Here is a 22,352-nt window from a genome sequence, read left to right as displayed (position 1 = left end):
CTTTTAGCCATGTGTGCTTAACCCAATGCTACTGCCCAACCCCCTCTTCACATTTCTTACCACTCTGTATAAAAAAAGGGATCCTGGTGAGAACTCTCACTTACTCTAATCCCCCAACTTTTGGTCAGTGAAAAATTCTAAGCTTACTTTCAACATATCATTACATTACAACATACATTAAATTTGTATTTTGTATTTTCCTTTTTTAAATAATTTTTTATTATCTTCATTTTGTTTGATAAAAACAGCCAGAAATCAAGAGAGAACAAGGTGATAAGAGAATGAGAGAGGCAGAGAGACACCTACAACACTACTTCACCACTTGCAAAACTTTCGCCCTGCAGGTTGAACCCAGGTCCTTGTGCACTGCAATGTGTGTGCTCAACCAGGTGCACCACCACCTGGCCCCTGTATTTTGTATTTTCTTGAGCACTTACTGACGTTAATAAAATGTCTTTCCTAATATATATATATATATATATATATATATATATATATATATATATATATATATGTTGTTCCTAACTTTTAACCTTACATTTTTGCATATCAGTATTTTCCCTGGGATAAAAATCTGCTTGCTGCCACTTGTCCATCTCATCTTTGCTTACTAATTTCTTTTTTTTCTTTTCTCTTCCTTTTAAAAACCATATTAGTCTTGTATTTTGATTACATATTTGTGCCTTTACTGTAAATAAAAGTTAACACAATTATTAATACATTTTGTAAGCCTAGCAATAAATCTTACATATCCATTGATATGGAAAATAGTTTAAAAACATAAAAGCCCCACCTGATTCCTTATGAGTAATGCTTCTGATAGAACTTCACTTTTTGTTTAGTCATAATTTATCTAAGTTAATGTTTATTCTAGTCAATTATATAGTAATATAATTATAACAATATCTCAACAGGAGAATTAAAAATGTTAATGTGTAATACACTTTTATTTGAAAACAATTAGGTGTTCAGTAAGACTTTTAAGCATAAAATCATTACATAGGGCAAGCTCTATAAAGTTTGAGAGGTGAAATAGAAATATGAATTCAAGGCAATAAAGAAACAATATAAACATTCTTGCTATTAGAATTTGCTCACATGCTTTTTTTTTTATATTTATTTTATTTATTTATTCCCTTTGTTGCCCTTGTTGTTTTATTGTTGTAGCTATTATTGTTGTTGTTGTTGTTGGATAGGACAGAGAGAAATGGAGAGAGGAGGGGAAGACAGAGAGGAGGAAGGAGAGAAAGATAGACACCTGCAGACCTGCTTCACCGCCTGTGAAGCAACTCCCCTGCAGGTGGGGAGCCGGGGCTCGAACCGGGATCCTTATGTCGGTCCTTGTACTTTGCGCCACCTGTGCTTAACCCTCTGTTCTACAGCCCGACTCCCTGCTCACATGCTTTTTAAATTGGGTAGAGGTATTACATCATCAAGTGGTAAACTTACTGAAATATTTAGAAGAGGCAAATAATGTTCTTAAGTGAAAATACTCTTCGACTCTCAGAAATTAAGTGCCCTGCAAGTATGTGAACTTAAGATGAAAGAAAAATCTGATGTCAACCTAAAACTGTGCAATAAACATTTGTTGGTTGTTTATTGGGTATGTCAGTAGAATGTAAGTTCCATAGAGGCAAATCTTTATTTGCTGCTGTATCTCCAGTACTGGAATAATGCTTGGTGCCCAAGTAGGTGCCGAATGAATAACTTTAAACAAAAGATCTGCACTCCATGACAGGAAACTGGAGATACTGACCTTCAGAGTCTGAGATGAACTTAATAATGAAAGATGCTGGAAATTCACAGAAAATTTGAGAGTGAGTACAGAGTTACTGAAAGAGGTGGAGGAGGGGATTATAAAGTAATTCCAGGTGATACCTGCATTGTTCAAACACTATCTTATTTCATCTTATTGTCACAATAGGGAAACCAGAGACCAGATGGGTGAAGTGATAAACCCAAGGTTATTCAGTCAAGCAGCAGAGGAGGAATATGTAATAATCCCTGTCTGACTCTAGAAACTGGGTTCTTCCCAAGGTATTCCAAGAGTCAGTGCTCAGTGAGGTAAGTTGAAAGAATAACCAAACACTTCACAGAGAAAGTGATAGTGAATGTGCACTTATTGAGAGACCAAAGACAGCAGGAGAAAGAAGAAAGAACTTAAACAAAAAACAGATTTAGAGAAAGACAGGTGAGGAGCTGCCAAAGGAATCCTGACTGTATCTGCTTGACTGGATCTTAGGTTGTTTGAAGGAACACATTTGGGAGTCTAGCAATAAGCAAGACCAGAGAAACAGAAGCTCTTGACTGTTACATTAAAGAATCTAGGCTTTATCATGAGCAGAGGGGAGGGCGATTTAAATCAAGAGTAATGTGGTCAGACACTGCTTTAGGAAGATCATTCCTGTGTTTGGAAACAGGATTAGCAAATGGATTTGTTGTAATGGTCCCAGTGAAGGGTTCTTCCCAAGTAATCTATTTTTTCTGAACCCCGGAGAGGATAAGGTTAAAACCCATCCTGATGGCAGCCACTAGTTGGTAGCAATGTCCCAAGGAACAGATGAGCCAGGTCCCCCAACTAACAACTTCCCTATTCAACTCCTTGGGCTTTGAATATCGGATAAAAATAAGGGTAGTCTGTATGGAGGAAATCCCAAAGGCTTATAGGGGAAGGAATGTGTGTCGTGTCTGGGAACAGGGTCATCAATGTCTAGAGGATATGGGTGGAGTCAGTGGTGAGAACGCTGGATGTGTAAGCTAGAAACTGTTAGTGAAAAGTATTAAATATCCAGGTTAGCAAAGCTGGGCATTAGCCGGGAGAAAATGGGACTCGGGAGATTTTTAAGAGAGACATGACTCAGTTTGCATTCTAGTAAGCTCACCAAAATGGAGAACGCGGGGGCGGGGGTGGGTGGGGGAAGAGACAGGAAGCTGGGTGGAGGTGCGTGAATCAGGAGAGATGCTGAGTGGCCCACAGTAGGGCCAGAAATTACAACGGGCAATAAAGATAGGATTTGTAGAAGACTTAAGAAATGCCACAGGACCAGAAAGGAGGGCATTAAAACGTAATTTTGGTAGATGAGAACAAATAATCCACTTTCCCTATTAAATGCTCAATTCGAATCGCTCGATTTTCTGCACTTAGAAGAGCTCAGTGTGGAGCTTTTTAAATCTTAAACGTTCTAGTTTATTCACAAGCCAGACTAGAGCCCTTGGGGGGAAACAAGACAAAGGAATGATTTTGCAGTTGCCTCTCCGGTTTGGTGGGCAATCAATGCCTAATAAGTGTAGAGAATGTTTTGATGGAGGAAATACAAGACACCGCGGTGTCCAGCAGGGAAATCTGATCGCCAAGGCTTCTAGGGAAATAGGAGGTTAAGTCTAGTATTTTCAACAAAGGGTCTCACAAAAAGGACAGTGAACTTTATAACTAAGCAGTGGAAAGGTAGGAGTATCCAGGGAGCAGCCCGGTTACTAATTTACATCCTCTCCTTAGAGACCGTAGTAGTCACCTGATGCCTAACGTGCGGTCTCCAGGCTGCTAGTTTCTAGGACGCCGAGGGGAAACCACTCATCGGCCCTTCCTCCTGGAGCCAGAAGCGGCTCCCAGATGACTGACGTCTCGAAGATCCCGCACTACGACCGCCACCCAGAGTATCTGGGTTTTGATTGGTGAAGGCCTGGAGCACGCCCCTCAGCAGCCCAGGAGGAGGGCTGATTGGTGGAGACCCCATAGTCCCGCCTCTCCCGCACAAATGTAAGACTGCGCTGCGGTGGGGAGGGGGATTGGCTCTGGCGATGCGGGTGCCAGTCTTCGGTGGTGGTGGGGTGGGGAATGGTTGCTCCTGCCCCAGAGCGGCACCCGCCTGGGGTGAGTTCAATAGAGAAAAGGCCTTAAGGGGCAGGAAGCTGTGCTTCTCTGAGCTTTGTGGACCGTGGTCGATGCGGTCTTTGGGTTCCTGGCGCCAGGCAGCTAGGGAAATGGCCGAGCTCATCGCGTTAGCGTGAACCCAGTCCTTGGAGAGGGCCGGGCATAGGTCCATAGGCCCTTTCAGAACTAGGGGGAGCCCTGGGCTGGGGTGCAGCCCGGTTCTGCCCCACTTCGGGTCCCTGGGCAGCTCTAAGCACCATCAGACTTGCATCTTCCCATGGCTAGTTCTACCCGCTAGTGCGTTGCTTTGGGCTGTTTTCCTTTCATCCTGTGAGGACGGCTGACCAAAGCAAAAGCCTGGAGTGTGTGTCTTGCACACTGGGTCGCTAACTCGGTTCTTTGCATTGTCTCTCGGGAGACACGCATGAAGCTTACCCACAATCTTCTACTCACAATCTCTTAACCTCTAACCTGACTTTGGCCCTTCAGTGTCCAACTGTGCTGAACTCAAGTTCAAGCACGGTACAACCCTACTCTGAACTTCACTGCCATCACCTGTGAGATGGGTAACACTAAAGTTCTTTGTACTTGATAATGCACACCCCCTTCACTAAGTACTTTTTTCTCTTTCTCACAACTCCAGATGTTACATGGTGGAGGGGGCAGATGGATGACTCCAGCCATGGAGGCATATTCCAGTCCTTCCAGGCCTTTTCTTTAGACAGCAGAGACCTCCCCGGATGTAGTAGATTTGGGGGACCATGGTGCATCTTGAGTGTTGCCTATGTGCAGTTATGAAAGTTTTGAGAGGTAGTCCCCCCTCAGATTTGTCATTCAAGCTCCTAGTGTTTAAGAAATCAGAACTTGTGATAAAGGGAGCAAGGGTATAGTATAGTAGTACAGTAAAGGAGCTAGTGAAGTGCTCTCGAAATTTAGGGGTGGGTTGAGCAGATTTTAGAGAGGCAATGGCATATGAACTGCAACCAGACAGGATATTTCCAAATGAATGACTGGTGAAGGCACCATCACAGTTTAGTAGGATCAGGCAGTGAATGTGATTTTGTTCATATGTAGGTGGTATGGGAAGAGTGGAATATGAGGTAGAGGTTTTGTAGTGTTAAATGAAATTTTAAGCTCAAGTTCAATTAAGCGCACATTATAATGTGCAAGGAGCAAGGTTCAAGCCCCTGGCCTCTAACTTTGGGGATGGGGGAGGAAGTTTTATGAGCAGTGGAGCAGTGCTACAGGTTTCTTTTGTTTTCCTCTTTCTAGCTCATATGGTAACTACCTGAAATTGCAGATGATACATATCAAGGACTGAGCACAAAGATTAGCATATGGTTCACATTTTTTGAACCTCATATATCATAGAATCAATAGTACACTAATCAGAGGTGCCTAGAACTAAATTTCAAGCCCCAAAGTATAGTTTCTACAGCAGTTGCTTCTTTTCCACTCTTATCTAAATCTCCATACTCTTGGTCCACAAGCATTTCAAAACCATGTTTCTAAAAACCAGCCATTTATATGTTTGGGAAAGTTACATAGAGAGTAAGGTTGTGTATTTACAAGTTTGTCCAGATAAACTATAACTTAGTGTCTGTATGTAATATTGACAACCAAAAAAATATAAATATCTTCCATCTATACATGGCAGGGTAGGAGTGTCCATGCCTTCTTGAGCAGTGAGTTCTCAGCCTCTTGTGGCCCTCCATTTATGGTGATCATCTGGCCATCAGTGCAAAGGAGATTAAAACTTGGCAGCCTAGTCAACTGGACTCTTCCCTCTCCTCTCTGCACTCCAGTGCTGCCAACAGGTATCAGGCAAGGAAAGGTTAATTTGATTGGTTGGGCAGGGGGACAGGAAACTGGGAGAATCCTAATGATGCCTGGCTCCTAGGATGGGAAGATCCAGGCTAAGAAAATGGAGTGGCCACAGACACCTCTTAGGGTAGAAGCCTCATACTTTGCAGTTTGATTAGTGTATCCATGTCATAGGTCCAGTCCTATAGATTAGCTTGGTGTAGAAGGCAAATGTCTAGGCAGGGCTTGGTCACCCTCTCAGGCACTAAGCCATTCAGGATGCACTGTTGGGTTGTGGGTACAAGAGACTGTGGCTGATAAAAAAATAATAATAAAATCGTAATACAAAAATTATAAAACCTGTTGCTTATCTAAATAGACCTGAGCAACAGTCTTGTTTTTAAGATCTCAGAGTCCTGAATATTTTTCTGGACATCACTGGTGCCTGAAGAAAGAAGCCCTAGGCCCGGGTCCACTGAAATTGGTCAGTTTGGAAGTTTCATCCAGCTGCCTGTACTCCAAGAGGTTCTTGGCACTGCTGGGAACAAGCCGGGCTAGTAGTGGTGGTGAAGGCACTTCACACTTGGGAATCAGCCCCCAGGGGATGAAACAGCTCCTCTGGTGTCTTGTCAGTTTGGCTGGCTCCACCCTGCCGGAAGCCAGAAGCAATCTCATCGAAGGTTCGTCCTTTGGTCTCAGGAACTTTGAAGTAGGTGAAGATGAAGAACAGAACCAGGAGCACAGTGAAAATGATGAAGACATATGGGCCACACAGTTCCTGAAAAACATACAGACACACATTGTTGGCATTCTAACCTGCATCTTGGATATAGGAACTTAGATAAGTCACTTTACCTCTGATCTGAAAAATGGGACCCACCTAAAATCCAGAAGTTCTGGGAAGATTAAATGAGACTTGTCTATGCTATGGAATTTAATAGGCTCTAGGGAGTAGGTTGCCACTAAAGAGCAGACTACGACACAACTTAAAGTTCAGGAAAGAACTCAAGTTGAGGCTGGGTTTCTTAGCGTGGTAACCTGGGCATCTGATCCTCAGTTCCCCCTCTAAGCATATGGAAGAGATGAAACCAGCTGGAGGAGCAATTCACAAAGCATGTAGATACAAGCAAGACATATGTAGAGACCATGGGGTACTCACCGCCACATATTGGAAGCACATGCCCACAATGAAATTTGAGGTCCAGTTGGAGAAGCCAGCGACAGCAATGGCAGCTGGGCGAGGCCCCTGGCTGAAGAGCTCAGCCACAATGAACCATGGGATGGGGCCAGGACCCACTTCAAAGAAGGCCACAAAGCCAAAGATGGCCACGATGCTCAGGTAAGACATCCAACGCAATTGATTCTGTGGAGGACGAGAGGGATGGGAAGAGTTAGGCTGGGCTGTGATGGCTCCTCAAGGAGACAGAAACTGCAGGTACAGGACAGGGTAGGACAAGAGCTCTGGGATTGAAGGACTAGAAGGCAGGAGCCCTGGCAATGGGCTTAGATTTGCCTCAGGACAGGTACTCTGTATCTTGTCTCCTCATTGGAACAAAATGGTAAGTCCTGCAGGGTGATTATGAGTTTTAGTTTACCTCCTGGGGATGATCATACATATGAGTTGTGTGAACTGGTATGAACAGAGGCTGTAGATGGGATTGGAAAGTTATTATTGGGAAGAGCTGGGGAGAAGTTGGAAGTCTGGGGCTAGAGATGCTGTGGTGAGAAAGCAACAAGAAGGAATGAGCCAGGTCAAGACAGGAAGTAAATGGAAAGAGAAGAACCCATGGAGCTAGGTCAGGCCCAAGCCTGGGAAGAGAGTGGAGGGGTACAGAATGAGGAGAGAGTAGCCCCTACTCCCACCCCAACTTCTGGGTGCCATTGGCAAATCTGGGGCCAAGATAGGCACTTGGGAATCTGAAACCTGTGTGAGCTTCCCACCCACTTCAGAGTGTGGTAACTCACTAGCAGGGCCAAAGCGATGGTCATGAGCACGGCACAGCCCGCCATGCCAGCCAGGCCGATGAGGTGCAGGGTCCGCCGGCCAGCTCGTTCCACCACGAACAACTGTGGACAGAAGAAAGTGTCACTGCCACTCACAACTGCTGCCCATCTGATCAGCTCCTGCTACTCAGAGACCCGCCAAGAGCTGGCAAAGCCATGTGGTACTGTAGAACCAAAGGGAAGACAGTACCACCTCCCCACTAGGACTCAGTTGTAGGGGTCACACAGAGACTGAAGGGGAAGAGCTGGACCCTGAGCCAGACAGCTTAGCAAGCCTGACTGTGACCTTGAAAGAGTCATTGCATTTCTCTGAACATCAGTGTCATCAGCTGTCTGACGGAATGAGCAGGGCCAGTCGTTGAGGATGAAATGAGATCACAGTTATGGAGCAGATGAAATGCTGTCATTCAGTCATGAAGCCCTGAGATCCCAAGCTGGCCCCTGATCACTGATGGATTGTAGGCAGGGGCAGAAACTCACCGACACAACAGTGAAGGCTGTGTTGACAACGCCGGAGCCGATAGTGGCATACACAGGCTGTTCCACTCCTGCCTTCTCAAAGATGCTTGTAGAGTAATAGAAAACCTACAGCAGAGAAGTAAGAGGTTGGGGCTCAGCTAAGCACAGCTGCCCACCCCCAGCCTTGACCCTGGTGAGCATGGGATACCAGGAGATTAAAGACTGAAGGGGACACTGTATCTGTGCCTTAAGGAGTTTGCTAAAGGAATGTGTCTCCTTTTGAGGAACATGTTTTAAGTTGAAGGTGTGTCCATAGCATGAACTCAACTTTGGGGTTTGTCTGCTGGCATGGGACAGGGGAGAGGGGGCACTCACAGCGTTGATGCCAGACAGCTGCTGGGACAGCTGCAGCACCATGGCGATGAGGATGGGCTGGCGGTAGGCAGGCGAGCGGAACAGCTCTAGGATGGTGACCTTCTTTTCCCGCATCATCTGCCGACTCTCCTCCTTCATCTCCTGAAGGTCTTGGGTCACATCTGCCGTCCCACGCAGCTTCTTCAACACTGGGGGACACCAGAGGAAAGGTGGAGGTGGCTCAGCTGGGGAAGACGTCCAGGGCCAGGGGGTGGGGTGGGGGTGGGGCCCTGCTCGTACCACTCTTGGCCCGGTTCTCTTCATTGCGGTTAATGAGTAGGAAGCGGGGGCTCTCGGGGCAGAAGGGCAGCAGGATGCACTGCATCAGGGCTGGCACAAAGATGATGCTCAGTAGCAGGGGCCATAGCTCCTGATTGCCCATGAGGGAGTCCAGGCCAAACACCTAGGGGAGGCAGTGACAGAGGAAGTGGGTGCCCTGGCTCTGGAGGCTTTGCTACCAATGTGAGGCTCAACCTCTGTAAACCTGTTTCCTCCTCTGTCCCATGGAGAAATGTTACCTTAGCGTTGGTGGGCAGTCATGTCTGAACCAGGGCATGGGGGCTGCTACTCTGACACAGGACACTTTCAGGGAGAGGAAAGGGATAGACTTTTGGAGAAGGTGGTGGATATAAAGGCTGAAAGAACTGGGAGGATCCCCAGGATGAGACAAAGGGACACTAGGTCAAGTAGGCTGAGATGAGAAGGGAAATACCATCTGATTCATTGTCCACCTGGCCAGCTCTGGGAAAAATGAATGGTTGTGTGTTTACTTGGGCCTATGATGTGTACCTCGAGGCTGCGCTCTGCAGGGAAGTTTGAGGCTGGGATAGACGTCTGGACACACACCCAAGAGCCACTAAAGGGGTGGGACAGACCTGCTTGGCTTACCTGGGCAATGAGGATGCCGACGACGATGCCCAGTTGATGCAGGGTGCCCAGGGCCCCACGAAGGGCAGTGGGGGACACCTCTCCCACATACATGGGCACAAAGCCCGTGGTCAGGCCACAGTACACACCAATGATGAAGCGGCCCAGAATCAGCATCTCGAAGGACTTGCCCAGTTTGGAGAAGCCCATAAGTATAGCAGATATAAAGGACAGCAGGTTTATCATCAGCATCGAATTACGCCTGGGGGTGCATTCAAAGGTCAGAGAGGTGTGTGAACCCGAGACCCCGAGTCATAGGTGTTACCCTGGAGCAGGCAGGGAAGTCTCCCATGGGGGCCCCTGTCCTCCCACCTCCACCCCTAGGATGGCTGAGACCCTCACTCTGCTTACCTGCCAAAGCGGTTAACAAACAGGCCCACAGAGAAGGAGCCAATCATGCCCCCAACGGAGAAGATGGCCACAGAGAGGGACCAGAGGGTGGTGAGGGTGGTGGACGAGATGCTCTCCCCATAGCGGTGGACCCACGTCTGGTTGTAGAACTCCTCAATCACCTGTGGGAGGAGAAGGTGTATGGTAGATGAGCCCGAAGCCAGTAGCTGCCACTTTCCCCCTTGCATGTCCCTCCAGAGGTGGCCATTTCACCATGGGGTGCTGGAAAGGGCCCCAACACCCAGGCAGGCCACTTGTTATACATTGTTGAGCTTGGCTCCTTCTCTTTTGTGGATCTGTTTCCCCAGGGGAAAAACGAGGGGCTGGGCTCCCTCTGGGGAACAGTGTCAACTATGGCTCTTCCCCTGAGGTGTAGCTGCCAGTGCCTGGTTGTTTCACAAGCTTAACAGAATCTGTTGGGGGAGCTGGAAGGCAATCAATAGTGGGCATTTGGGCAGAGAGCAGAGACAGGTTCAGAGATAAGGCCTCTTCCTACTGGCCCCTTTTCAAAGGTACCCGGGCTCTCCCCCAATACCACTTCCAACCACCCCTGCCAGGCAGGGCAGGGCTGGCTCACTGGCCTGCACTCAGCACCTGGTGTGAGCAGCACATGGGACCTGTGTGAGACTCTTGTTGCTATTCCCACTCTCTCATGGCCTGGCTACCTTAAAGGATCCTGGCCTCTTCCCTTCTCCCAGTTGCCTAGCTGGACAAGGAAGTAGTTCCAGGAACTGGAGGTACCTGTCCAAGCACTTCTGCTAGCCCTGCCCCCACCCAGGGGAGGACCTGGCTGGATTCCAAATATGCAGAAGGCGGGTAGGACTGGTTCTGATCCTCAAGCCACAAGTGCAGCTAGGCAGAGGTCCAGTGTGCCCATAAACAGTTTCCTGTGTGCACACACCACATCCCCCACACAGACACTAATGTATGTGCTCACACCACCTAAATATCCGTGGTGCCAGCCAAAGACCTGCATTTTCCTCCTTTCTACTCAGTTCAAACTCAGCTCCAAGTGAGCCTTCCCACCCCATTCCCACTCCACACATGTGGCTGCAAGCTGTCTACACAGGACCTCACAGTCTCTCATTCAGCCTCCATGGCATTGCTCAACCCTCCTTAACACTCCCAAGTCCCAGGGACCTGAGTTTCTCTAGGTGACACAAAGGGCTGGGCTCCCTCTGGAGAGGGGTGTGAGTGCTCTCACGTGCTCTTCAGCACTTATTAGGGATACAGTTGACCAAGGGGAAAAACAGGCTTACAGTTCTCGGAATGTGCACTGGGTATGTTACACCTGGACCTACAGCTTCAATGGGTCCTTGGCCCCTATTCAAGTTTCTTCCTGCCCTGTTGTGACCTTTCCCTGGTCTGGAGACACCTGACAGAAGCCTAGATAGCTCCAGGGTTTAGGACAGGATAAAAGGGGAGACAGCCTAATGATCTACTCATCTTTCTTAGGGAAGCCAAGAGAATAGTGGGGTTAGGAACCTGTGCTATGAAACCTGACACAACCAGTTCTACCACTTCACTCCAGGGTAACGAAGGGCAAGTGATTTCATTTCCAGTGTAGACATTAGCACACCACATTTCATAGTGCTGCAGGGAATGAATGGACAGACTTAGAATGCTTACACAGCATTAGGCAGCATTGCTGAGGTGAGGAACCCTAAAACCACCTGTTCACATTCCTGTACTGACCTGGAGGTAGACCAAGCTTGATCCTGCCATTCAAAATCAAGGTTCTACTCAGCCCGTATCCCTGCCCCCCCCCCCCCCCCCCACTAACTTACACCTCCTTTCTCCAAGGGCACATCCTGTTTCACCACCTGAAACTGTCAGATATCCAGCTTAAAGATTTCCTGGGAGACTATCCTTCCTGAAGGCAGGGACCTAAGGGGATCACACCCTTAGGTCCCTGTCTTGGAGAGCCTCAGATGTGGGTCAGTGACTTGGTGCATGCCTTGCCAGCCCACGTGAAAACAGGACAGATCAAACCATATAGAACCTCTTAAGTGATGGAGCAGAGGTGCCTCAGTGCCCCTCTCTTATAGTAAGTACAAGAGAGTGGGGGAGGGGGGACCTAGGTCCTCCTAGAAACTATGATTTCTATAAACAGAGAAGGCAGAACAAAACACAAAGTGATTGTGTTCTTCAAGGGACAAAACAAAACCCAGAGCAGCAATGGTTGGGAACAGCTCTGCTTCTTATCAGACTCTGCAGAGCACAGGCTGTCCTGAATAAAGGCAACTTTACTGACCCATCAACTGGGTGGATGCCTCTCTCCCTCCCTCCTGCTACTCTCACTCTGCTGCCCTGAGGATCCAGGGAGCCATCCTTGGGGCTCTCTTCAAGGGCAGCAGAAGTATATGTGTCCTAAATGGCTTTTCACAATTTTTTGTTTTCTTTAACCAGATCACTGCTGAGCTTTGGCTTAAGGTAGTGCTGGTGATTGCATCTGGGGAGCTCAGAGCCTCAGGCACGAAAGTAATTTGCGTAGTAACCATTATGCTGACTCCCCAATTGCCTTTTCACATTTCACATCCTGCAGTTCTGTCTCCTCCCCTTCCCATCTCCTGTGATGTCCTGTGACCAACTCTTGCCTTATTAGTTTTGTCAAGAAGTCAGTGAGCAGAATTTGCTCGAACAGTACATCAAGAGAAAGGAAATATGCAAGAGGATCTGAGGTTTCTCTTGCTAGTACAGGTCTTAAAGCGTGTTCTGTCTTGAGATATGGAGGCTGTTGGCAAGACCACGCAGTGAGGTGTTACTGCAGCCCCCTCCCAACTGAATCTCTTGCCTGTGGCAATTCAAGGTCAAGGAACCATATTGCATCCAGAGCTGCCTTGATGGCTCAGAGCCCCTCTGCTTCTCAGACCAATTTACTTTACTTGAGGGCTCAAGATGGGAGAGCGGTCAGCACCTGACTCCTTATGAAGGTCCCAGGCTTATCCTCCCCAACACCTAAGGACATTCCTGGCTGAGCTGACGCAGTGTAGAGGGTTCTTACCTCTTTTTTAAAAAATTAACTTATTATTATTAGTGATTTTCAAAACAACAGGGGTACAATTCCACTCCGTTCCCACCATTAGAGTTCCATGTCCCCATTCTCTCCACTGGAAACTGCAGATTCTCCCAAGGTAATAGATATGGGTTGACTATTATTTCTATGACTATCTGTGTCTGTCTGTCTATCCCCAATTTTTTTCTATGGTACTGCCATCTCTTCCATTTTAAGTCACACCTGCATCTGTTGCTACTTCCAAATATCTTTCCTTTGTTCCTCTTCTCTGGGTCTTAATGGAATTGGGTTTCAGATCCCTCTAGTCATCTCCCCCTAACATTTCTCACCTTCTGGGAGTATGGACTCCCACCTCTTGACCTATGGAGATGTTATGCAGGGGTCTCTTCCTGCTGGGGTCCCTATAGAATCAGAAGAACTCTTCATGAGGAGAAGTTCTGGGCTTACCCCTTTTACCCACTCATTGCCCTTAGCATCCATTTGAGCAGTGGCTGGACACCCCCCAAGGGAAAAAAAAAAGCTGACTTAGGATTCCTCTAATAGAACCTATGGACCCAGTCTCTGTAGCAAAGTTATAGGATGTCTCCTTAGCCATGGTTCAGGTCTGAGGCAAGGCCTAACACAGGCCTTTTCTGAAGGCTCTCCTCTCACACCCTTGCTAGTCACGAAGTCTGCCCCTGAACCCTAACCATTCAGTCACCAGGTTCTGTCAATTTGGCCTCTTCATATGTCCTGCTCTCTACCTATGCTGCATCTGCTCTCCCTATCTCCCCTAGATTCTGTTCCTGATCCCCCCCCACCACAGTCAGAGTCCACGCCCCCCACCAGTTACTCCCCAATGTGGCTGCCATAGCCTCACACATGCCATATGCTTCAGGCTCAGATGTCTGTTCTACATGCCTACTCCCTGCCCAGCCTAGCCCTCTCCACCCAGTGTGCCTTGTCACTATGAGGGGAGAACATCAGGACCTGAGAGGCTATCAGAGATCTCTGTCTAATCACTCCTTCACTGAGCCTAGGGAGCAAAAGCCTACTCAGCAACACTGCAAGTCAGGTCCTGGTAGCTGAGATCTCATACTGGCTACTATCCAGCAGGGAAAAATGACTCTGTACCCTAGTAGTTCTCCTGGGAGTTGGAGAGAGGCTTGCGTCAGTTCTGATTCTTTGGGAATCTCCCCCTGCCCCTTCCCTCCACCCCCATGGCCACTGTGGAGAAGGACCACATGTCTGTCTCTAGAGGAAATTCTGACTTCCTGTGCCCAGAAGGCATCTGCAGCGAGGCTCTAGACTGGCACATGGAACAAACAAGCTGTTGATGAGTAACCATCCTCTCAAGAACAGAAGTCATCTTCAAGGAACATAAAGGACAGCTTTCCACTTTTAAGTTGCTGGAAAACAAAACATTTTTCTAGGGTATAAGAAAATCACCTGATGGACCCAGGTTCCACACCCAGCCTGACTGCCCTAGGCAGGGGGATGCAGCAGGTTTGCCAAGGTTCCTAGGCTTCAGGCAGGAGAGATTACAGATAGTGAGCTCCCTTTCAACAGGGAGCATACAAGTCAAGGTCTGGAGCAAGGATTGTAAGCATTTATGTAAAAAGCTAGATAGAAATTATTAGGGTTGGGGCCAGGTAGTGGCACAAACATTGCCATAGGACCCTCATTTAAGTCCACGGGTCCCCACCTGCTGCAGGGAAGCTTCATGAGTGTTGTGGGTGTCTCTTTCTTTCTCTCAAAGAGAAAGAAAAAGAGGGGAAAGTGGCCACCAAGAACAGTAAAGTCATGCAGGCAGGTACCAAGCCCCAGTGATAACACTGGTAGCAAAAAAAAAAAAAAAAAAAAAAAAAACAACTCCCCCCACCCCATAGAAGGCAAGAGACAGAGAGGGAGAGAAACCATATCACTTTTCCACCACCACCACTCATGAAGCTTTCCCTTTATATGGTTCTTCTATGTGGAGGTTGAGGGGTTTGAACTAGAGTTCTAATGCATGGTAAAGTGAGTGATCTCTTGCTTCTTCTAACCCTTCAAAAAAAAAAAAAAAAGCCCTACTCTTACTTCCTTTACCTTGTGGAGCCTGGGTCTTCTGGAGCATGCTGAGAGGGATTGAGAGATTCCTTTCAACCCTCCTCTTCTCTCTTAGATGTCAGTGTGGAAATAAAGGGGTTAAATAGCTAGTCAAGCTTTGAGATTCAGTGAAAAGGACACAAGGGTCACTTCAGTCTCTCAGCCTGGCCTTGATCCCTGTATTTCCTATTCCCTGTCTTCCCTTCCCCATCTTCACCAGCTGGGGCTCCCCGCTGCCCCCTTACACCACCCCCAGCTTATTTTTCCATAACATCTCTCAGTCACACCCAAGGGCCAGTTGGGAGCTCAGAACCAGATGCTCCAGGTGGGGCTGGACAGATAGCCCCACCCAGTAAGGCCCCAGGAGGCCCGAGACAGGAGTCCAAGCAGCAGATGGAGAGAAGCTGAGTCCCAAAGCAGGCAGAAGCTGGGACCACCCAGGCTGCTTCTCTGTAAATGTTATGTCATGACTTATCTCTCATACCAGGTCAGGTCTTCACCCTGGCTTTCTGGGGTGCCCCTACAGACAGAGGGGTCTGTCTCTCTTGTGGCAGCCCCTGTACCCCTAGCTTTTCATGTCTTCCCATCCCTCAGGATGAATTACCCCCTTTCCCCATGTTATCACTCCTGAGTCCTTGCCCTGCCAGACACAGTGACTCCCGCATATTGTCTGGGTACTTTGCATCCTCCAGACTAAAAGTCAGCTAAAGTCTGATTCATTTCTGTCACTGGTGCCCATCTCAGGGCTGGGGGTTAGAAATCATGATTGGGGGACCTCGTGGTGGTGCATATACACCTGCACGTGGAAACTTCGTAAGTGATGAAGCAATGAGCAGGTGTCTTTCTTTCTCTTTCCTTCTCCCTCTTCCCTTTCAACTTCTCTCTGTCCTAACAAAAATTAAGAAACAAAAAAGGGGGGGGGAAAGGCCTCTGGAAGTGGTGGATTCCTTGAGTATCACTGAGCCCCAGTGATAGCCCTCGTGGTAAATAAATAAATAGATAGTAGTTGTTTTTGCTATTTGATAAATCAGGGAGGCTGGCAAAATAGCTCAGATGTGCAAGACCCAGGGTCAAGCCTGACCCCTACTATGTTGAAGCTTTTTCTGTCTGAAAAAAAAAGGGGGGGGAGGGTAGAGCTGGAGAGACAGCATACTGGTTATGCAAAAGACTTTCATGCCTAAGGCTCTGAAGTCCCAGGTTTAAACTCTCAGCACCACCATAAGTCAGAGCTGGGCAGTGCTCTCACCAAAAGAAAAAATAAGCAAATATATATATATATATATATATATATATATATATATATATATATATAAAGTCATGAATCTGAGGGGCTTAAATGATAGTGTAGTAGTGACAAGGTATAGTGGTGTAAGAAGAGATTATGCAACTCTGTGTGGGAAGCCTAGATATCTATGCATGACTGAGCCTGACTCAGCCAGGAAGTAGGAGCAGGAAGGACTAACTCAAGAGTAGCTGTAGATATATAAAAGGGCATTTCAGTGCCTGTCAGGCTAGAGTATAACTACCATTCATTTTCTATATAGTTGTCAGGAATACAGACTGAAATTGGGATTCCTAGATTTAAATCCCAGCTGTGCCACTTACTAGCTGTGTGTCCTTAGTTTAATTGCTTAACATCTCTGTGCTCCCATTTCTTATAAGATGGGGATTAAAGTGCCTATTTAGTGGAATTTCAACTGTATTACTTTAAAATAAATATGATAGGAGCAGAGAGAAATAAGGCAGGTGTGGGGGTGTGATACAACTGTAGCCTGTTTCACTGCTTATGAAGCTTCCCCCTTGAAGGTAAAGACCTAGGACTTGAACCCTGATCCCCATGCATGGTAACTGGTGTATTTTACCAGTTCTGCCACTGCCTGGCCTATATTACTTTTTCTAAAGCGCTGAGAACAAGCTTGACACAAAGTAAGTACATTGTACATGAGGAGGGCTTGTGTTGGAGATGGGTGAAGAGAAAAGAAGACCCAGAACTCTTGGGATTCTGGCAAAGATGAGGAGAGGCTGCCCAGAGTCTGGAATCCAGCTCACCCCAAGGGACATAGGGTTTGGGCTAGGAGATGGCTCCTACCTCCAGTACTTTCCCACCTCAAGCAGAGTCCACGTTGGACATACCTCCTTCCTAGCCTAAGTTCCTCCTTTGTCAAATAAGGAGAGCTGAGTTAACAAACCATCAGTCCCCTTCCAGCCCCAAATGGCCTGGTTTTTGAGGAAGACTCATTCTTGGACAGGCCTGACACTGTTACTTGGCTGGGGAGTTGGCCTTTAGTTCATTTCTGTTGACAACTCAGCCGTCTGGGGAGGGGAAAGGCAAGTCTCAGACCCACCCAGTGTGATGATCAGGATGCCCTTATTCATTTCATCTCTCTGTGGCTGGAATTGCTTCCTCCCTTCTCCCTAAGGGAGGGAGGCCTGGTTGATGTCACAGGGATGTCATTACCACTTACACAGGAAGGGCGGGAGAGGAGGTGTTAGGTCTAGAGTCCACCTCCTGCCCAGTTTCTCCTCCTTCATTGGAGGGAAAGGTTAACCACAGCCCTACCTGCCCTTCCTCCGTGGGGCTACTATGAAGAGCTAATTTATGGGGAGGTGCTTTGTAAATATTTAAGATCATTTCATGATTAATTAACCCCTTCCAGAAGGAAGCCCTTTGGGGCCTGTTTTATGGAGGAGACTAAGCTTTTTTTTTTTAAATTTAATTTTATTATTTTTTAAAAAATTGGTGGTCACCATTTTTAAAAAATATTTATTTATTTCCTTTTTGTTGCTCTTGTTGTTTTTATTGTTGTAGTTATTATTGTTGATGTCGTCGTTGTTGGATAGGACAGAGAGAAATGGAGAGAGGAGGGGAAGACAGAGGGGGAGAGAAAGATAGACACCTGCAGACCTGTTTCACCATCTGTGAAGTGATTCCCCTGCAGGTGGGGAGCAGGGGCTCGATCCTTATGCCAGTCCTTGCGCTTTGTACCACGTGCGCTTAACTCGCTGTGCTACTGCCCGACTCCTGAGACTAAGCTTCTTTTGGTAACTGACAGTACTGGCATCTTCACCTTTAGCGAGGCAAAGTCTCCCCCTAAAGAGAAGACTTTTTTCCTAAGATTCCTGTAAGCAGATAATCTGGCACACTCCATGTAGGTAGCTGGCAACTATGCACCAGTAGAACGCTTCATGGTGATACACTGTGGCACAAGCTGCATGTACTGCTTAGGCTGCCTGCCCCTTCTAGGATGGACAGACAGACAACTGCGCACATTCAGCCCCCTTGCCACAACATGAGCAATTCCTTCTTCTGCTCCCAGGGTAACTTTTCCACTAATCACCCTCCAGCTTTCCCAAGGAGTTTCTTGGGGATAGAGACTTTGTAAGGTAGGGCCAGGAGGTGCCTGTTATGTTCACAGCTCTCTCTGTTCTTCGTCACTGTTGAGGCCAGCACCTCATCATGCATTCCTAGAAAACTCTTAAGCAGACTGAAGGCATGGTAGTCAGCTTCCAGAGCACTTCCTTCTCTAATTCTTGTGTCCTTCCACCCTCTCTTCCCAGGTAAGCTCTATGGCTCTCTGTCTGCTCCTGGTTGGGGCACTTCCAGCCAGGCCTGTGAGAATTGCTTGTCAAGTGTGAGCATGCACCCCAGGAAACATGGCTGGATCTCAGTGTTTGCCCACCACCATTCAGGTCTTTGCTTGGGTCCTCAAGAGGCTGGTTTCCGGGGTGACTTTTGGACAGGTGCCTATATGTGTGCCTTTAAATGCTTATGAGCTCAGCTGGGCCCTTTGAGCTGTACAGCACTGGTCTTCTAGACACCTGGCCAGCTTCCCCAGTATCCCCACCTCTACTCCAGATGGCAGTTCTCACCTTTCACCTGTTTTGGTTAGACAGGAAGCCTAAGAATTAGAGAATTTCACTCTGGACTTATCTGCAACTTATCCCCACTGGCCAGAAGCAACCCCTAGCTTCTGTTGCCCTAGTTAGGCAGGTTTCTAGCCAGCGGCAGAAGGGCAGTTCATACTATTTCCCCTTTTCTGCCTGGAAGGTCTATACCCACAGGACTTTGCTCACTCAACCTCTGCCACCAAGGAGTCTCCATTGGGTTTGCCTTCTAGCAGGGCAGATCTGTCCAGTTTGGGCTCTATGGTATACCTGACACCATTCTTTCACTTTGTTCACCCACCTGCTATTTACCTAGTGCCTGTTATATGGACACGCACAGCTCTATTCTTAAAGCTAAAGACATGGCTGTGAGCAAACAGAACTCGAGTGCTCACATTCTCTGTCCTGTGATGCCCTCTCTCTAGTTTTAAAAGTGCCAACTCTTCTCTTCCCATCTAGGATCCTTTCCCTTCCATCTGTTGGGATGTCCTCTGGGGGTTGACCTTGATTTTTCTTTTCAGGGTCAAGACTGAAATTCTCCAGTCTCTTTAGGAGAGCTTTCTCTTCTGCTACTTAGACACCGATGACCATGGTGTCACTTATCTCCAACAGACTACACTACAAAGAAACAGGTGCCCAGTGGACTCAAGTACTTATCCTTCCTGCGTGTGTTTCACTGTGTCACACCAAACCTCACTCCCTATATGTGCCATCAATGCTACACAATTCCTTTCAGAATTGCTGCTGCTGCTCCTCCTCCAGGCTCACAGTACACGAGCTAGAACCTGAAGCCTTTATTTATTTATTTTTGCCACCCCTAATGCAAACAACTTTTACACTAGCTTTCCTGTCTCTAGTTTCATGTTTTCAGATCCATCCCATGGCATCAGGCACCTGAATCATTTCCCTAAAATGCAAATCTGGCCCTTTTTGTTGCTCTTGTTGTTTTTATTGTTGTAGTTATTATTGTTGAATAGTGTCCATAACGCCTTTTGTGGGCAGGCCATGCCTGTCTCCACAGGCATCCTTCTCCTCTCCTAGTGACATACTTTCTCTCCTCTGAGTGTTTTGTTCCCACCTTCGCCAGCCCTCTACTCATCCCAAATCCATTCTGTTTCTGGAAAGCACCACCTTCTCCCCTGGTCTTAGTTCTATCATTAATCATTATGTAATCACAGTCTAGGTAATGCTTATTCAGCAGCATTCAACTTGGGCTGAATTTGTTGGAGAGCTTCAAAATACCGATACTCAGACTATATTCCAGACCAATTAGAATAGAATCTGGGAGTGACCAGGGCACCCCAGGTGCAATCACATAGACTTTCAAAGACTGTGCAGACTTTTCCATCTATCTGTGTGATTCCCTAAGGGAGCTAGCTCCAAAGCACATATTTTGACATCAACTATTCAGGGCACTTATGAAAAGCAGGGTCTGGTGCTGTTCTAAACACAGGTCCAGTGGCCTTCTCAGAGGAACTTTGAAAAGTCCTGTAACTCCACTGCAGCCTATTGTGACTCAGCAGGAGTCTACCCAGCTTCAGGTGTGGCTATTAGTCACCCTCTGCCTGTTTGGAAGAGGCCCATCTCTGATTCCAGGTACTGCCCAGCTCGCCCATACATGGCCCCCGTCTTTGGAAGTTAGCCACACTCACTTTTTTTAAAAAAAGATTTTATTTATTTATTTATGTGAAACATAGGAAGAGAGAGAAAGAACCAAGCATCACCCTGGTACATGTGTTGCCGGGGATTGAACTCAGGACCTTATACTTGAGAGTCCGATGCTTTATCCACTGCACCACCTCCTGGACCATGCACACTCACTTTCTAACCTCACTCATCTAGGAACAATGCTTGTAGTCTCATAGGAGAAGGGTCCACTTTCCTGCCCAGGAAGGTATGAATTTATTTAACTCACAAGGTGGCTGACTGGCTAGTTGGGAAGGTAGCCTGAGGCTGTGGACACAACTGTCTGACAGCCATTTATTCCTCTGGGGCATTTTATATTCCTGGGGCCTTATTTTCAGGTCTATAAAATGGAAATCACTACCTAACCTCATGATCACATGTAAAAGGCCTGGCATAAACCAGTTTCTTTCTCATGCTAAACCAGGTGGGCTGGCAGGATGTGATGGCTGGGGTCCCTCCTAGTTCGACATTTAGATGAACGAGCAAAGACAGATCTGGGATATGCCGTGCAGGGAATGAAGTAAGCACAGTACTTCACCCCTGTAGTTCCCCATGCTAAGATACCACTTCTGCTTTCTTTGACTGGCACAGGACTTCCAGGAGAGGAGGCAAGATGCCCCACCAATACCCCCCTAAACAAAGAGAGAGAGAGAGAGAGAGAAAGAGAGAGGAAGGGAGGGAGAGAGACAGAGAGAGAGAGAGAGAGAGAGAGAGAGAGGGATTATAGAACTGCTCCACTGTTCATGAAGCTTCCCCTCTGTAGGTGCTCCCACGTGGTGGCCCAAGGCTTGAACCCAGGTCCACACATGGTAATGTGTGTTCTACAGGGTGAGCCACCTGCTGGCCCCTGAGAGGAGGTAGTTTTAAGGGAGAACAGGAAGCCTTAAAAAGATGTGTGCTGTGTGGGTGTGAGCACAGGTACAGGGGAGACTTGTTAAGAGGGGGCTCTAAGGCAGAGTGGAGATGGTGACCAGATCTATCCTAGACTAGTAGGTTTCTTCTCTCTGAGCACTCCTCCCCACTGGCAGGATGGGAGTGGTGACCACTACCTACAGCAGTGAGCAAGATACACACTAGAACAACTTCCGTTACCCCAGAGTGCCACATAACTGCAGTGTGTTGTTCTACCCATTTGTCACCCTGATTATTACACATCTGTGCTAGGTGGGAAGTTGGTCAAGAACACCTGTAGATTCAGCCACCAAGTTTCAGACGCTACCATGATGCCATCCTGACCTCCCTAGGCAGACAATCTCACCAATGTGTCCCAGAACCTGACTTCTTCAGAGCCTTACCCCACTAAGAAAAGATAGAAACAAGCTAGGGAGGGGATAGGTGGTGGCGTACCTGGCTATGTACTCATATTACAGTGTGCAAGGAGCCAGGTTCAAGCCCCTGGTCCCCACCTACCAGGGGAAAGCGTCACAAGTGGTGAAGCAGGACTGCAGGTGTCTCTCTGTCTCTTTCCCTCTCCATCTCTTCCTCCCCTCTCAATTTCTTTCTTTTTTTATTTATTATCCAATAATAAATAATTAATTAATTAAAAAAAGAAAAGCAGCAAGCTAGAAGTATGGACTGACCTGCAATACCCATATCCAGCAGAGAGGCAATTATAGAAGCCAGATCTTCTACCTTTTGCACCCCATAAAGAATTTTGGTCCATACTCCCAGAGAGGGATAAAGAATAGGGGAGTTCCAACAGAGGGGATGGGACACAGAACTCTGATGTTGGGAACTGTCTGGAATTGTACCCCTGTTATCTTACAAACTTGTTAATCATTATTAAATCACTAATAAAAAATTAAAAACAAACACCTGTAGAGACCCTGT

At 47.3% G+C, this 22,352-nt stretch overlaps 1 protein-coding gene across 1 annotated transcript in view; it reads right to left on the bottom strand.

Moving 5' to 3' along the window:
- Positions 1-5,376: 5,376 nt before the first annotated feature.
- SLC2A1 (solute carrier family 2 member 1) overlaps positions 5,377-22,352 on the bottom strand; it is a 29,841-nt gene continuing 12,865 nt past the window's right edge. The window contains exons 3-10 of the mRNA XM_016189574.2: positions 9,830-9,990; positions 9,440-9,680; positions 8,792-8,954; positions 8,513-8,700; positions 8,159-8,263; positions 7,640-7,741; positions 6,834-7,037; positions 5,377-6,452 (exon numbers count right to left, since the gene is read on the bottom strand). Coding sequence (XP_016045060.1) covers positions 6,252-6,452; positions 6,834-7,037; positions 7,640-7,741; positions 8,159-8,263; positions 8,513-8,700; positions 8,792-8,954; positions 9,440-9,680; positions 9,830-9,990 — 1,365 coding nt within the window. The 3' untranslated portion in view covers positions 5,377-6,251. The remainder of the gene's footprint in view (positions 6,453-6,833; positions 7,038-7,639; positions 7,742-8,158; positions 8,264-8,512; positions 8,701-8,791; positions 8,955-9,439; positions 9,681-9,829; positions 9,991-22,352) is intronic.

This window comes from Erinaceus europaeus, chromosome 13 (assembly GCF_950295315.1).
Source record: "Erinaceus europaeus chromosome 13, mEriEur2.1, whole genome shotgun sequence".
In the NCBI taxonomy this organism is placed as follows: Eukaryota; Metazoa; Chordata; class Mammalia; order Eulipotyphla; family Erinaceidae; genus Erinaceus; species Erinaceus europaeus.
Note: the sequence above shows the minus strand (reverse complement) of the source record. Positions and strands in the feature narration are given on the sequence as shown.